The following is a 15,520-nucleotide window of genomic DNA, read 5'->3' on the forward strand; positions in this document are numbered from 1 at the left end:
TAGCTACTGGGCACTGCAATTTTAGTTCTCAGCATATGCAATTGTAGTTCTACGCATAATTTAATTTAAGAATGTAACATCATGTTCATTAGACAAATTACATAATTTAATTGGCCATTGAATTTGACTGCATCCCTCCTTCTGATTGATAAATTTTGCTTTCCTTCTATTGATCATCTTTGATTGCCATGTCCTCAGTGTTCTGTTGCTTGGTGATCATTGCTACCATTTGATATTTCCTTCCTCTTCTTTCTTTTTGGCTTCACCGGGGAGCCTACAAAACATTATTAGTTCACATAAATAAGAATTTTTGCATTTGGATTCAAATTCTATTTGTATGTACTGAAATTCTATTTGTATGTCCTGAAATTTTTTACCTGCATTGTCTGTGTCATTTGTTTTCTTCTTTTTCTTCTTTTCTACTGCCACTAGTTTCTTCTTTATTTCTTCTATATGTGTCTTCATTCTGATAGGTTTAGGTGGCCTTCCCTTTCTCTAAATTCTTTCTGGATCATCTATTTTAGTCTGTGGATCTCTAGCTTGTGCTACTATAGTTTCTCCTTGCTGGTCATTTTGTGCTTCACCTGTTTGCTGAGTAGATAACATTCTATCTAAATTGATTTCCATCTTGTCGAATTCTGCCATAAGGTATTCCATGGCTTCCTCATTTTTTGCTGCTTTTGAATTCAATATTGTTGACTTCCTGGATAATATGTTGAATCTCAATAATGAGCTTTTTGTAACTGTTTCTTCTTCTCGTCTTTCAAGATGTACCTTCATATCCTTTTTGCTCCACCTATCTAAGAAGTATTTGTCTGGAATTGTGTTGATTTCCATTTTAATGACTATTTTCAGGATATGAGAGCAGAGTATCCCATCTTTGCTGAATTTTGCACATATGCAGGTAAATTCTTCTTTGCCTTCTGTTAGGTCAGTGTTTACTGTATATCTCTTGTCTTTGAACCTCGCATTTGTTGCCTCACTTCTAGATGTGGTCTGTATGAAAGGGAAGAAGTCAATTTTGTAGTAGACCGGGATAAACATTTTCCTCATTTCCCACATTTTGGAAAAGTAGTGATTCCCTTGAAGGTTTCTTTCCTCAATCATTCTCTTCCAAAGTCGCTCAAATTCTTCTACTGTTAGACTATTGTTCACTATATCTTCAAAGTCTTCATATAGTCCTTCGTTTGCTGCAAAGACCTTAACATTCTTATTGTAGCATTTGGTCTTTATGTGGAACAAGCAATTTCTATGCTTTGTGTTTATGAAGACTTGCTCTATTTCTGATTTCAACACCATGTCTTGGTATGTGATGATCGTTTGAGGGTGTTTTCCTCCCATTGCTTCAAGGAAAGTTTGAAATACCCACTTAAAAGTGTACACTGTCTCATCATGCAGGAAAGCAAATCTGAAAAGGCAACTTTGCCCATGTCCTGTGACTCCAACAAATGGTACAAAAGGTAAGTTGTATCGGTTGGTCATATATGTCGTGTTAAAACTTACATATTCTCCATAATTTGCATAATATTTCATGGAAGAATAGTCTGTCCAGATTAAGTTTCTCACTCTCTTGTCCTCATCTAAATTAAACTTGTAAAAGAAAGACGGATCCGCAATTTGTTTCTTTCTGAAATAATCCAGTACTTGTGTCATATCTGATCCTTTAACTTCTCTATTTAGCTTTGTCCTGTAGTTACTGATATCTTTCTTTTTTATCGATAGAGCTATAAGCTCCCCCTCTCAGATACGATAGAATAGAAACTATCTTCCTTGTCCGGATATTGTTATCGTTCAGAGTCTTGATAAATCCTTTTTCCATTTCTGTCATATACTTGTGACCAGAAAATAGCTGATCCCTGTCTCCAGGGCATAGCTCATGATTATGCTCCAAATCAAGAGTTTTAATCTTCCATACACCTCCTTCTTCTTTCACCATCATAACACAAGGACAATCTGACTTCTGTTGAACAATTGTTTTCCTTCTCCTTACCGGTTTCTTTCCAACATCCTTGTCTACTTTAGCTTCTTCTTGCTCTAAAGACTTTGGTTCCTTTTCTTTTCCTTGATGAGTGCATCTCATTGTCACTTTGACTACCTCATTATTTCTCTTCTTACTTTGAGTTCTTGTCGTATGTGTTATGACAACTTGAAATCCGGCTAGGAATGCATAGAAGTTGAAGAAATGGTGAGCATCATCCCTAGTCTTAAATTCCATCGATAGTTGTGGGTTGTACTTGTTGTTGTTTGGTGCATTGTTGCCTTCTGATGTTGCAACCTGCTCATTTTAGATGAATTCTTCAATCTCTTCCTCCGCCAGTTCCTGGCTGCCATTTACATGCTCATTATCATCTGTTACAACTGATATAATATCTAAACTTGTTGGTTCTGTTGCTATGATCCTCAAGTCATTTTCTTCCACTGTTGGTTGATCATCTTGATTTTCAAGCTGCACCTGTAAATATATTAGTAGCAGTCCGAGTTTCTGAGTAATGTCATTTATAATACAAATAATTTTTTTAGTGTGGACTGAAATAGTTGAAGAGATCATTGTTTATGTACCTCATCAATGTCCATGTTATTGAATACATTAGTTTGCCAATGGTATTGTTGAATTTCAGATCTATCATCATTTCCTAAACGCTAAACGGTAAATAGTCGGTCACCTACCGTTTAGCCATTATTTGGGCAAAACATCCCATTAAACGGGCTAAACGGCCAATTAAACGGGCTAAACGGGTGATTAAACAGAAACAGCGCACCACTGTGTAGCGTTTACACAGTGTGTAAACGGGCTAAACGACCGTTTAGGCGAACAGTGCCCATGCTTGTCGTTGCTCCAACATCATCAACAACGATTGCCATTTCTCCATCATGTTTTTGCAAAGATAAGTTTTACTTTGATGCCACTACATATTTGTATTGCTTATAAATGTAATAAAATTGGCTCAGCTATCTGTATCTACTCCGTATGACAACCTTAACTCTTATATTGACCAGTCAGTTTGTGGTCCAAAGATTCCATCCAGATCTTCAAGTCTCATATTCTGTTTTATTTGTTTGATAATGAGAATGGTTACCATTTATAATATAACACAACTAGTTTGACAAGCATATATAATATAGTTTTATCTCATTTATGTCATTTCCAAGTATCATCTTTGTTAATGATCCTTGCATCTCTTCATGTTGCTGCACAGTTTATAATGAAACATTGAAATTAAAGTATTGTTATGCTGAAATTACATTGCACATATGTGTGTAATTTGCATATGTCTGAAATCTAATTTTTGTATACTGGTATTACAAATTTTACCTATGTATTCCAGTCAGTCTGATTATCTTCCTGAGGCTCCTGATCTATTCCATCATAAGTTCAGTGTAACCTCCGTTCATTGAAATATATTTTAGTCAAAAAACAACCTTCTTATGTTGGCATTTTTTTATTCTAAGCAATGATTTTGCTCACCTTTTTGTATCTGTAGGTATTTGAAAGGTCACTGGAACAATTTGTGCCTGCAAATATTTGGTAACGAGCTGACTGCACTTCCATAATTGCTTCTTATGAGTTCATTGATGTTGGATAATCATCACATCTACTTGTTGTGACATATATATTATTCTGCATCATAAAAAAAGCAAGCAGCTGAGTACTTATATTGCTTTTTATCAGATTCTTCTTTTTTTCATTGCATCATTGAATTGTGTTTCTTACCTCAAGTAGTTGATCAAACTCGACTGGGGCTTGTATTAGTTGCATAAGGGAAGCAATTGAAACCTACAAGAAAATGAATAAGCCATTAGTTCTCATTTATTTATTGTGTGTGTCAATTGTTTTGAATTAGGAGTAATTTTACATGATTGTTCCTGTTGGGTTCATAAACCCGGTGTCCCTCATGGATCTGCTTCCTAGCAAAAGCTCAGCCCAGTAGACGACGTTGTGAACGACGCGCAACTCCTGGGCCAGCCCAAAAACCTAACGATAGGCTAGAAGGGCAACCCAGTCTGTGGATGATGCTTGCTTTTGACTCCGGCTCACCTCTCTGATCGGATGGCCTGGCCAAGGAGGAACGACGCTCACTTCTGACTCTAGCCCGCCTCTCCGACTGGGAGGCCTGGCCAAGGAGGAACAATGCTCGCTTTCGACTCTCGCCTCTCTAATCGGAAGGCCTGGCCAAGGAGGAACGACGCTCACTTCTGACTCCAGCCCGCCTCTCTAACCTAAAAGCCTAGCTAAGTAGGAACGACACTCGCTTCTGACTCCGGCCCGCCTCTCTGACCGGAAGGCCTAGCCAAAGAGAGGACGACGCTCGCTTCTGACTCCGGCTTGCCTCTCTGACTAGAAGGCCTGGCCAAGGAGGAACGACGCTCGCTTCTGACTCTGACCCGCTTCTCTGACTAGGAACACATCGAAAATCTGCTTATGGCTCTTCACCGACCAGGAGGCTGGAGCCAACTGGAGAATGACTGACTGGGGACGCCCACTCAGTGAAGACCTAGGAAACGGATAGAGCAAGTAAGGCGAAACGCTCTAGTCAACCACAATACTGAGGACCATACCCTGCACACCTGCAGGATAGTACTATCAGGCCGTATCAGAAGGATGCACCGCAACCTTCCAGACATGTCAGAACATGAATAGTGTTGTGGGCGGCAACATTTATCCTACAGTATGGTAGGTGCCGACATTTGCCATACCAGAAGAAGACGATGGAGCCTACCACATGCATCTGAGCGACAACAGTGTTGTGGGCGCCAACAAACCATCTTGTACCCAACGGCATGGGCAACAAGGCTAGGTAGCACACACAAGCTCTTTCTCTCACACACACTCTCTCTTGTAAAGCCATCCCCTTCATCTATAAAAGGGGATGCGCTCTCTCCAAAATGGGACGATCGATCTAGACAACCAATGAAGGATGATTCCAATGAACAACAGATGTTCAAACACTTAGCGCATGTTGGAGCTCTCGTCACTCTCGGCCCTTCGGTCTGAAGTCCGACTGGACCTCTGATACCCCCCATCTTACTCCCTCTCGTTTGTAACCCCACAGCAAACTTTGAGGACCTTGGCTCAGGAATAAAGTCACCGACCGACTCAAACTGGACGTAGGGCACGTTGCCTGAACTAGTATAAACCCTATGTCATTGAGTGCTAGGCCACATCCGATCACAACATACGGTAAAGCTACAAATATTTATGTGTTGGTCACTTTTCACACCGACAGTTGGCGCCGTCCGTGGGGAAGACGTCGTACGTTCACGCTTTTGGTCATCGGATGGCCACCTTTCCGCCATCTTCAGCATGGCGGGCTCAAGCGATATGACTCGCTTTGGCTCGCTAGAGTTCCCCGCACTCCCAACTGTTGGGATGTGGGTTCCACCCATCTTCGAGCCATCCTAGGCCTTCCTCTTTGGAAGCCTAGACTTCATAGCCGACCGACTCAGCGTGCTTCGCCTTCGCAAGAAGACACTTTTTCCAGCGCCCATCGGAGGGGCGCCCCCCATAGGCTCCGGGACACCCGGCGACCTCAACAATGAGGCACCTGCGCTTCGCTCCAAGCCTACGCTAGGCTCAAACCTCACTGAGAGTAACATACATACTATTATTTACTCGCTATTTACTATTTTATGCCAATTCTCCGGAGGGACCCCGTCGTCCCTACCGCGACCGCTGTGCGACCGTTTCCCCTATGGCCTTGCGTCCCCCAAGGACGCGTATGCACGGGGCTCTGAAAGATGCTAGCACCGCCCCCTCTCACATCTGAATTCATGGGGATGGCGGGCTATGCTCCCGCCTCTTTTCACAACCTCATGGATGATGATGTTGAGAGCGACGACTCTAGCATCGGCGATGTCATGGCACCTAGCCACCATCTGTCCTAGGAGTGCGCTATGGCGGATGCCCTGGGACAGCCGCCGATGGTAGCGAAGTCTCTACAGAACAACACCCCTCCGGACCCTCGCACGGAGGCCCTTGTTCGTGCGTAGGAGCATGGCGAGGAGCTACGACAAAGGTGGCAGAACCAGCCGCCACCTGTGCCGGCACGCTCGACACACCACGTTGGTCCCCGTGCGCGTAACCTAGCGAGCGGCGCTCGGTGTCGACGAAATATGGTCGGCAGTCCACCGAGGGGGGTGCCCGTGGTGGTAGATTATCGGTAGGATGCGTGTGATCTGGAACCAGATGGTGACACAAGGCGCAGAGACAGCGATTTAGACAGGTTCGGGCCGTCTGATCGACGTAATACCCTACGTCCTGTGTCTTTGGTGTATTGTATTGAGATGTTTACTGATTAATCTCTTTTTATCTGTCCTCTAGGGGACCCTTGCCCCTCCTTATATACTCCGAAGGGACAAGGTTACAAGTAAAGTATCCAATTTGGTACTATTACAATATCTAGTACAACTTGTAATCTTGCCATGTATGCCTTGATCTCACGGGCCGGGCCACCTCGGATGGTGCGGCCCATGTACCATCTTGTGGTACCCGGGGGTCTATCCCCCACAGCTAGTCCCCGAGCGCCATGTATTCTGATGCGACACGCCATTTCAACCTAGCTTCTCCGAACAGTGAGGCTTGAGTTCTTGACATCTCCGACCACCGTTGTCGCCGGAGAAGGAGGTTGTCCGAAGAATGTATGGTGCTCTTAAGAAGAAAGAAAAAGATTTCCGTCCCGAGAAGTGTGCCCACTTGTATTTCTGAAAAGAAATGTAAGTGCGTCCTGAAGCGTAGCGTCCTTGATCATCAGAAGCGTAGAGGTCGAAAAACAAACACATTCACCGCAAGGTGAAGTGTGCCCACTTAGTCCCCGAGCCTGGTAGTAGGTGACGTAGGCACGTGGTGCCAGGGTCTAAAAAGAATTCCCAGTTAAGTTGAGAATCCAACCGTTGTACAGGCGATACAAGATGCACCGGTAGGTGCATCGTACCGATGTAGTCCCCGAGCTTGCTGGAAGGCGAGGTATGAGCCTTGTAGCAAGGTCTAAATGAGAAAGAATATCCCCAACTGTATGCGAGTTGCCTATCGCATGTAGTCGAGACGTAAAGTCCCCGAGCCGTGGTTGGAGAGTGGTCGAGGCAGTCCCCGAGCATAGGTCGAGGAGCGAGCGACGAAGTCCCCGAGCCGTGGTCGAGGCAGTCCCCGAGCACAGGTCGAGGAGCGACCGATGAAGTCCCCGAGACGTGGTCGGAGCTCAGCGGAGCTGCTCGAGATGTGATCGACGTGGTCGGAGCTCGGAGTGGTCTGGCGAGAAGTCCCAGAGCACGGAGTGGTCTGGCGAGTCCCCGAGCACGAGCGTGGTCTGGCCAGAGTCCCCGAGCACGAGCGTGGTCTGGCCAGAGTCCTCGAGCACCGTAGTGGTCTTGGCGAACCCTGAAGCATGAGCTCGCTGACCGAACTGTGTTCCTGAAAAATAAACACGGAGAGCGGTAGTACATGATGGTGTACGAAATATATTGACCTCTCTGTAGGAGGTGAAGTAAACACTTGGTGTTCGGTTGGCGATGAATTATACTTGGTGTAATATTCGAAAAATAACATTAGCTGTTTTTAGCCCTTTTGTTATGTAGTGGCGTAGCGCGATGTATTAACCTGTCCTGAAGAATGCGCCAGCCCTAGGCTGACCAACATCTCGTAGCGCGAGGTACGGAACGCTGCCGCGCGTAGAGTGCTAGTGTTACCAGGGAGCGACTGCCGACTACCCGTAGCGCAGAGGGCGGACTCTCATGCACGCGTGGGGTGGAGCCGGAGACAGTGCTGGCTCTGGGATTCTCAAGCAGGAAGGAAAACGTATCGGCGAACCATTGTAAAAACTTATACATGTTTTGGATTGTATGTATGGAGAAAATTCGACGCGGAGCGCACCCTAAGGGTGGTCGGCGGAGGCGTACGATGATCAAAGAAATTTTCAATTAAAAATAATACTTAGCTTTATTGACGACCGGTGGGTGCAGTTGGCGTGTTGCGATGTTCGAGAGATGGCTTGACGTGTCGTTGGCGATGAAGTTGTCCGGTCCTCGAGCTTTTCGACCTGTCGTCATGACTGTGGTCGCGATTGTCGTAGCGCCGTTCTTCGCGACGATCATCATTGCGACGTAGTCTTGTGGTCGAGGTGGTCGAAGCTCGGCGGAGCTGCTTGGGACGTGGTCGCGGTCGACGTGGTCGGAGCTCAGCGGAGCTGCTCGGGACGAGATCGACGTGGTTGCGGTCAACGTGGTCGGAGCCCGGCGGAGCCGCTAAAGACGTGGTCGACGTGGTCGCGGTCGACGTGGTCGGAGCTCGGCGTGGCTTGCTCTTCGGCTTGCTCAGCGGCGTGGCTCGCTCCGCGGCTCGCTCAACGGCTCAGCGTGGCTCGCTTGATAGATCAACAATAGCCTGGACGGCTTGCTTCTGGCTTGCTTGGCGGCTTGACTTCATGCTGGCACGTACGTCACGGACTCGAGGACTCGCTTGGCTCAACGTGGCTCGCTTGGCGGCTCGCTATTGCGAAAGCTGTTGTATCTGGCTCCAATCTGCCTTGGTGCTTGTTTGTACTTGGGTCGGAGAAAAAACAGACGAGCAGTATCAAGTCTGAACACGAGCTTGCCTTATGCAAACACGTCTGAGTGCACGTGTTCTCATCTCGTAGCTTGCATGTCTTCTTAGTATGTACGTGCTGGTTGTCTGTAAGGCTCTTGATAATTAGCTTTCTTGCTGGGCATCTTCTTGCTTGGTACTGGTTGGATCCGACTCCGCTCGATGCCGACGGGGCAGCAGATCCGCAGCCGATCGTCCTTGACGTAGCGCCTCCGGCCTGTGGAACACCTCGAGAGCATCAACCGTGTAGGTGCGGGAGTTGTGGGTGAACATCGTGTCCTCGTCCTCCTCTCTGCTTCCAATCTTTGTGGGCTTCTCCCCATGACGTGATCCGTGTCATCAATGCGAGACGATGCAGAACGACAACGAGCGTGGTTGGATTCGTGCTCGAATATTTCTTCGATTGCTCCAGTTTGCTCATACGGCCGATTAGCATCTTTGATGGAAACATAGCTCCATGTTGCTTTATTGCTGGCCGCCCCTTGATCGTTGGAGTGCAGTAGATGCGAAATCAGATCCGTCTGTCGAGGGATGCCGCCGCCAGTCGCTGGGTCGCCACGGATGAAGTTGGTGAAAAAAATCCCATCTGGTTCGCCGGAAGATCAAGCACGCACAACCCCTAAAAGGGGACCCCTACCTGGCGCGCCACTGTCGACGAAATATGGTCGGCAGTCCACCGAGGGGGGTGCCCGTGGTGGTAGATTATCGGTAGGATGCGTGTGATCTGGAACCAGATGGTGACACAAGGCGCAGAGACAGCGATTTAGACAGGTTCGGGCCGTCTGATCGACGTAATACCCTACGTCCTGTGTCTTTGGTGTATTGTATTGAGATGTATACTGATTAATCTCTTTTTATCTATCCTCTAGGGGACCCTTGCCCCTCCTTATATACTCCGAAGGGACAAGGTTACAAGTAAAGTATCCAATTTGGTACTATTACAATATCTAGTACAACTTGTAATCTTGCCATGTATGCCTTGATCTCACGGGCCGGGCCACCTCGGATGGTGCGGCCCATGTACCATCTTGTGGTACCCGGGGGTCTATCCCCCACACTCGGGGTCACGCCCGCCAGGTTTAGTGCCACATCATCGATGGGGGGAACGATCCCCCCGAGTTCGCTCGGGCTGGCCAGAACATCACCGTGGTGGTGATGCTTCTGCATGGCCTTCCTGAGCCTGTCGACCCATAGGAGCAGGCGGTCCACTGGAACCTCTAGGTGCTGGTGGAAACCGCTGCCGTTCAATAGGCGGAAAGCTCCGCGTCACGACACTGACTCACGGCCTCTCTGCCCACCAGGGAGCAGGGACGCACCAGATGAATCACTCCATCCGCTCACCACTATAGTTGCTAGGCGTGGAATAGGAGGGCACAGCTTTGCCGTGGCCTGACCTAGCGCCCGCTCCGCACCGGCCGCCTATGCACGAACGCCTCGAGTCGAACTAGGACGCACACAGCATCATCAGCAACCAGCGTCGAGCGGCGGTAAGAGCAGGCAACACGGGCCCCGGCCAGACCATCGAGGGGAGAGATGAAACGCACCCTAGGCATGGTCATCAACCTAACAACTTGTAACACCCTCGGTGTTACATTGTACAACTTTTTGCTAAAACATTGCATGAACATTTTACTTGTGTGTACACGTATGTAATATAGGGTATAAATCAATATATGGAACTTGAAACGTTCAATTGAAACATGAAATGAATGTTACATTGCATGTCGCGTGGTATCACTTGGTGTGCTAAATGAATTTTTATTAAACAAAAAGGCTATAGAACACACGCTCGCACGCACCGCTGCCCATACTGCACCACTGTTGCCGCACCTGGCGCACGACTTGCGTGTACTCGAGCGCTTTGATGGGACTTAGAATTATTTACTGGTGTTGTACTCGGGTTTTGGGCCTTCTTGAGCCCGTGGCGTGAATGGGCTGAGAGTCATAATGGGCCATCAATTAGCCGAGCAATACTTTTGAACTACCTTGTGACTTGTGTATATGTCTGCTTTGCACGTACAGGCTTGCATGGTACTGTAGCTCTTCATTTGCTTTCTTTCTGTATATACTGTACATGTATACACTTGTTCAAACTTAGCCAGCTTCTGGTGCTTGTACACTGGTAGTGTTCCTGGGCCGACAAGGCCTGGCTTGCTAAGGCGAAGAGGTGTTGCCAGGTCGTGCCACTCCACCACTGCAGTGGCCTTGCCTACCGTTCCGGCCATCGCCGGATCACTGTTGACTGGCACCTTGTTGAGCCGAAAGGCGCCGTATTTACCATGGCCTTGGATTATTATGCTAGGAACTTGCATGTACGCCACTGCTGAAACCACGCGTTCGCCGTCGCGTCGAGCTATACCCTGGTCGCGCTGCGTCCGGTGCTGCCACGTGGCTACTGTTCTTGTTGACGTTTCACCCGCGCACGTGTGGACTTGCCCTCACTTTCACGTTTGCATGCGAGGCCACACAAAGTTTTTTGTCATGTTGCCTAGAAGGTCGCCAGTCAGCCGTGCCGCGCCAAGGCCAAACCACTGAGCTGGTCCATCCTTGTCACCGCGCATGTGTGGAGGACGGTGGGAGTACAACTTCATGCCTAACCCGCCACTGTTGCGGTAGTACGATGTCGGGGCATCGATTCAAGTTTTTGCCATCGCCGGCCGCTTTAAGTTATAAACGACATCGCCCAAGCAATTGGCCTTACGTACTCCATATCTTTCCAATTAACCATGCACACATAGAGCTCGGGTAGTTAGCTTCTAATCGGAGTGATCCTGACCAGCGTTCGTCTAGCGGTAAGGTTGTGCGGGGCGTCGTCCTACGGTGAGGTTGTACGGGATGTTTCCCTCGTGGCTCCGGGCGCGGCTTGGCAAGGTCAGCTGGCTCAGCCACACCCTCACGCCCTTCTACGCCGAGCCAGCAGCAGTGCCGTGAACAACACGCTGTCGTGCTCTGTTCGCCGGCGACCACCACTGCACCACATTCGCGCAGGCAAGCAGAGCAGCCAACGATGCGTGCCTTTCCTCTTAGCTTGTTGACATCATCATGACATCATCCCTACGTCACACCCAATTTAGTGCCGCTTTCTTGTAGGAAAATAAATCCCTGAATACATTGAAATATGCCACCTTAAGTGCTCTGTTGGGCAGCATCCGTAGCTGCCTAGGCCAGCTCACGTCCGTGCCGTCACTCTGGGCCGCGCTCGCGTTCGCGCCCACTGCCTGCTGGGCCGCGCTCGTCGCGCTGGGCCACGGTCGCGTCCGCGCCACCGCTCTAGGTCGCGCTCGCGTCCGCACCTGCAGGGCCGTTCGCGCGCGCCCCCTCCATGGGCCAGCTTGCTCACGCCGGCCTTGGTCCGCTATCGCCTGGGTCGCCGTTCACGCCCACGTGCTGGGCCGTCCGCGCCATCCATGCTGGGCCATCCGTGCTGGGTCGCAGTTAGATTACAGTTAGTTGTGACAATGGTAGGTTCATAAATTCAAACTAAAGTGCTTAGTATTATGTAGATTAATATTTGTAGGAATTTTTGTGGTAAATTGGTGATAGTTATAGCTATGAAAATGTTATAGTAGGCTCACTAGATTATTATGTACTTGCTGTAAATTTTATAGCCCTAGAGTAAGTTGATAAATAGAGTAGCTATTATCCTTGCTTTATCATATATAGCATAAATCAGCATTAGGAGTAAGAATACCTATAGTTGCTATAATAATGTATGCCATACTTCATACTTGTTATTGGTAGCAATAGATAACTTAGTACCATGGTCGGTAGCACTAGCTTAGTAGTTAGACAAATGTACTTTTATTTTAAGAGTTGTTGTTGCTGTATTACTAAGTATTGCATCATCATTTCATGCATGTAGATCACGAGTTGGTAGAGTCCGTGTCCATCGATGAACAGGAGTATGAGGTCATCGAGGAGTACGAGGAGGAGATCCTCGTGCAGGAGGGAGCCCCGGAGCCTTTTGGTGCTGACCTCACTGACTCGTCGCCTGCCTAAGGCAAGCCTCGGTGCATAACCCCTATTTTTAATGATCACTGAATATATATCTATGATGTGCATTTACGTTACAGGCATTTTATGGAAACTACACACATGAAAATATCTACCTATGAGTCCTACTAGTGCAGGTCAAGTAGCTGCTATGCTTAGGATTTTAGTAGGGTGGGTAACTTGTCGTTACTCACAAATAGGTGATAATTATGATCACTCATGATAAATGATGGAAAGGCAAAATGGCGACCGGGCAGGGATATGGTTTAAGTACTAGTGGGTGTAAGGGGTTGTGTCCTGTGGCCAACAGGGCATAGCTTGGTTACACTTTTTCCTTGTCTATGTCAATTAAGGACCGGTCGTTGCACAAGGCATCATGGGCAAGCCATAGGTTTATTATCCCGAGCACATACTTGGGTATGGGCGTAGGGAAGACTCATTGCTCTCTTGTCGTGGATCCGACTCTTTCCGAACCGACTGATTGGAGGTGGGGATGGTGGAGGTCCTTACACCGCACTAAATCTAGGACTCAGGAGTGGGGGCTTGGAGTCCAAGTTTGGACGGGGACCTGAACACCCAGGACAGGAGGGTGATGTGTTAGTCCTGCTTGTGCCTGGGGTGGAAGCGGGGTGTGTGTTTTTGGGGTACCCAGCTGGGGGCATTGATTCGCGAATCACCGAGCGATCCGGTACGGCTTGTTTCATGTCTAGTACCATAGTAAGAACTGAAAGATAAAAGGTGATGAAATAGAACTAATTGCTCAACTCTTGCTTGAAAGTAGAACAAGTGCTTATATAGACTGGATAGATAATAACGTAATACAGCTGATAATAACAACATAAATAAGGAGTCACTATTAGTATTGCTTTTTGCTAAAAGAAAACCAGCAAACCATAAAGCTTATCATATTCTTTGGAGTGAGGAAATTATTCCCACTAGTCGGATAAGTCTTGCGAGTACATTGTGTACTCAGGGTTTATTTACCTCTGTTGCAGGTGATGCATGAGAAGTATCTTTGTTTGGAGGATTCTTCTGGTGGGCTTAGACGGATCCTCGTACTTATTGCTAGATGTTTTTTTCTAAATTCCGTTGTTTATCATTCCTCACTCTGACATTTGGTACTGTAATAATGTAATTTTTAAGAAACTCTGATGTATGAAATGGACAAGTATTGTAACTCGTTCTCATTATTGGATCCTTGGGAAAAATGTGGATCTTTCGGGTTCTCCCTTGGGGTGTGCCCGACGGATACCACCCGTTGTAGCTTGCTTTCAGGGTGCTTAGTGTCTGGTGGAAGATGAGGACATCCATAAGCGTGTTATTTCGGGCGCTTCTGCCACAGTTGGTACCAGAGCCAATAATGGTTACGAGTTTCATCACTCTTTTTTAGAACTTAAAATTTTTACCAACAAAAGTTTTGTGAAAAATAGGATGCGATTAAATTATGTAAATAAGTATCAGCCCTAGCAATATGGTATATCTAGGATAGCGGCACTGGTTTTATCTAATCGATTTTCTACAAGTACACTAACTTACGTTCATCTAGCATACGGAAAGTAAGTGTGCGATGTGCTGAAATTTTTTACGAATGCCGCTATATTCCAGCTTGAGTGAATGTCTAGGACAATACATTCATCATGATAATAGCGTTTTGCTTAAACTAAAATACCCCCTACACATATAATTGGATTAGTAAAGTGATAGGATTAATGAAAAGAATGCTTTAATTAAATGTGTTGTCATTTCTCTAATCCCTTGTTTCTTATCGGGAAGGTTGTTCTAAATGGATGGTTCATATCTCTTATAGGTGAATCTAAGGTCCGGATGTGGGAGCACCAGTGCTGGGGTGGCTCATGGTCTTGGCGAGGGCCAAGGCAAGAGTGGCCAATCCAATGAGCATGGGGAGAGCCATGGGGCTCCACTTCTAGCTCCTCCTCCGCCACCACCGCCGCCTCCGATGACTTCCATAGAAATGATGGTGGAACTGATGGCTACTCGCCGAGAGATAGCCCATGCCATGGAGCTAATGGCATAAGCTGTCGCTAGCTTCGCCCGCGGAGGCCACGGGGGCAATGGTGGGAATGGGGGTGGTGCCCACCGTCCTGAGGGACCATCCTCTTACCAGGATTTCCTCAAGACCCACCCGCCCACTTTCACACCAATAGATGAGCCCCTAGATGCGGAGCACTGGCTTCGCATTCTGGAGTAGAAGTTTCTGTTGCTCAATGTGGCCGACGAGCAGAAAGTGCACTTTGCAGCGTAGCAACTATTAGGGTTCGTGAGTGCATGGTGGGATAGTTTCCATGCCATGCAGTAGCCAGATCATCCGGCAACCTGGCAGGAGCTCACCACTGCATGCAGAGAGTTCTATATTCCTACTGGTGTCATTAACCAAAAGCTGATTGAGTTCCTAGAGCTGTGACAGGGGAGTATGGCAGTGATGGATTATGTTAATAAGTTCAATCACTTGTCCTAGTATGCTGGCATTCATGTGGACACTGATGAGAAGAAGGACCGCTTCTTTCATGGCCTCTCTTATATCCTTCAGGAGAAGCTGTACGCTGCAAACTATCAGACTTTCAGGGCAATGATGAATGGTGCCATCGCCATGGAGGGCTTGCAGCGGGATTCCTAGGCAGAGTGGAAGAGGAAGTGGGTGGCTGCGGGGTCTTCTAGCCACCCTCATACTCAGAAGGTATAGGTTGTTCGGTGGGGTCCCTATCAATCATCAGGCGGGCCTTCATTTTGGTAGCCCCAATAGACTTCTTCCATATAGTACCGTGCACCCACTCAATAGGTGTAGCCTCAATAGCCTCAGGGACAGCAGGTCCCACCTCACCAAGGGTTTGGAAACAAGCCTGGCGCTTGCTTCAAATGTGGCAAAGATGGCCACTATGCCCGAGCATATCCCTAGAACCAGCCAGCTCAGTCCGCTCAACCATCGATGAACTC

At 47.6% G+C, this 15,520-nt stretch overlaps 1 protein-coding gene across 1 annotated transcript; it reads right to left on the bottom strand.

Annotated features, from left to right (window-relative positions):
• Nucleotides 1–495: 495 nt before the first annotated feature.
• Nucleotides 496–1,299, bottom strand: LOC136526358 (protein FAR1-RELATED SEQUENCE 5-like). Its single transcript, XM_066519050.1, has one exon. It carries the CDS (start codon nt 1,297–1,299, stop codon nt 496–498), a length of 804 nt encoding a protein of 267 aa, XP_066375147.1.
• Between the last annotated feature and the right edge of the window lie 14,221 nt (nt 1,300–15,520).

Source organism: Miscanthus floridulus, chromosome 19 (genome assembly GCF_019320115.1).
Source record: "Miscanthus floridulus cultivar M001 chromosome 19, ASM1932011v1, whole genome shotgun sequence".
Lineage (NCBI taxonomy): Eukaryota > Viridiplantae > Streptophyta > Magnoliopsida > Poales > Poaceae > Miscanthus > Miscanthus floridulus.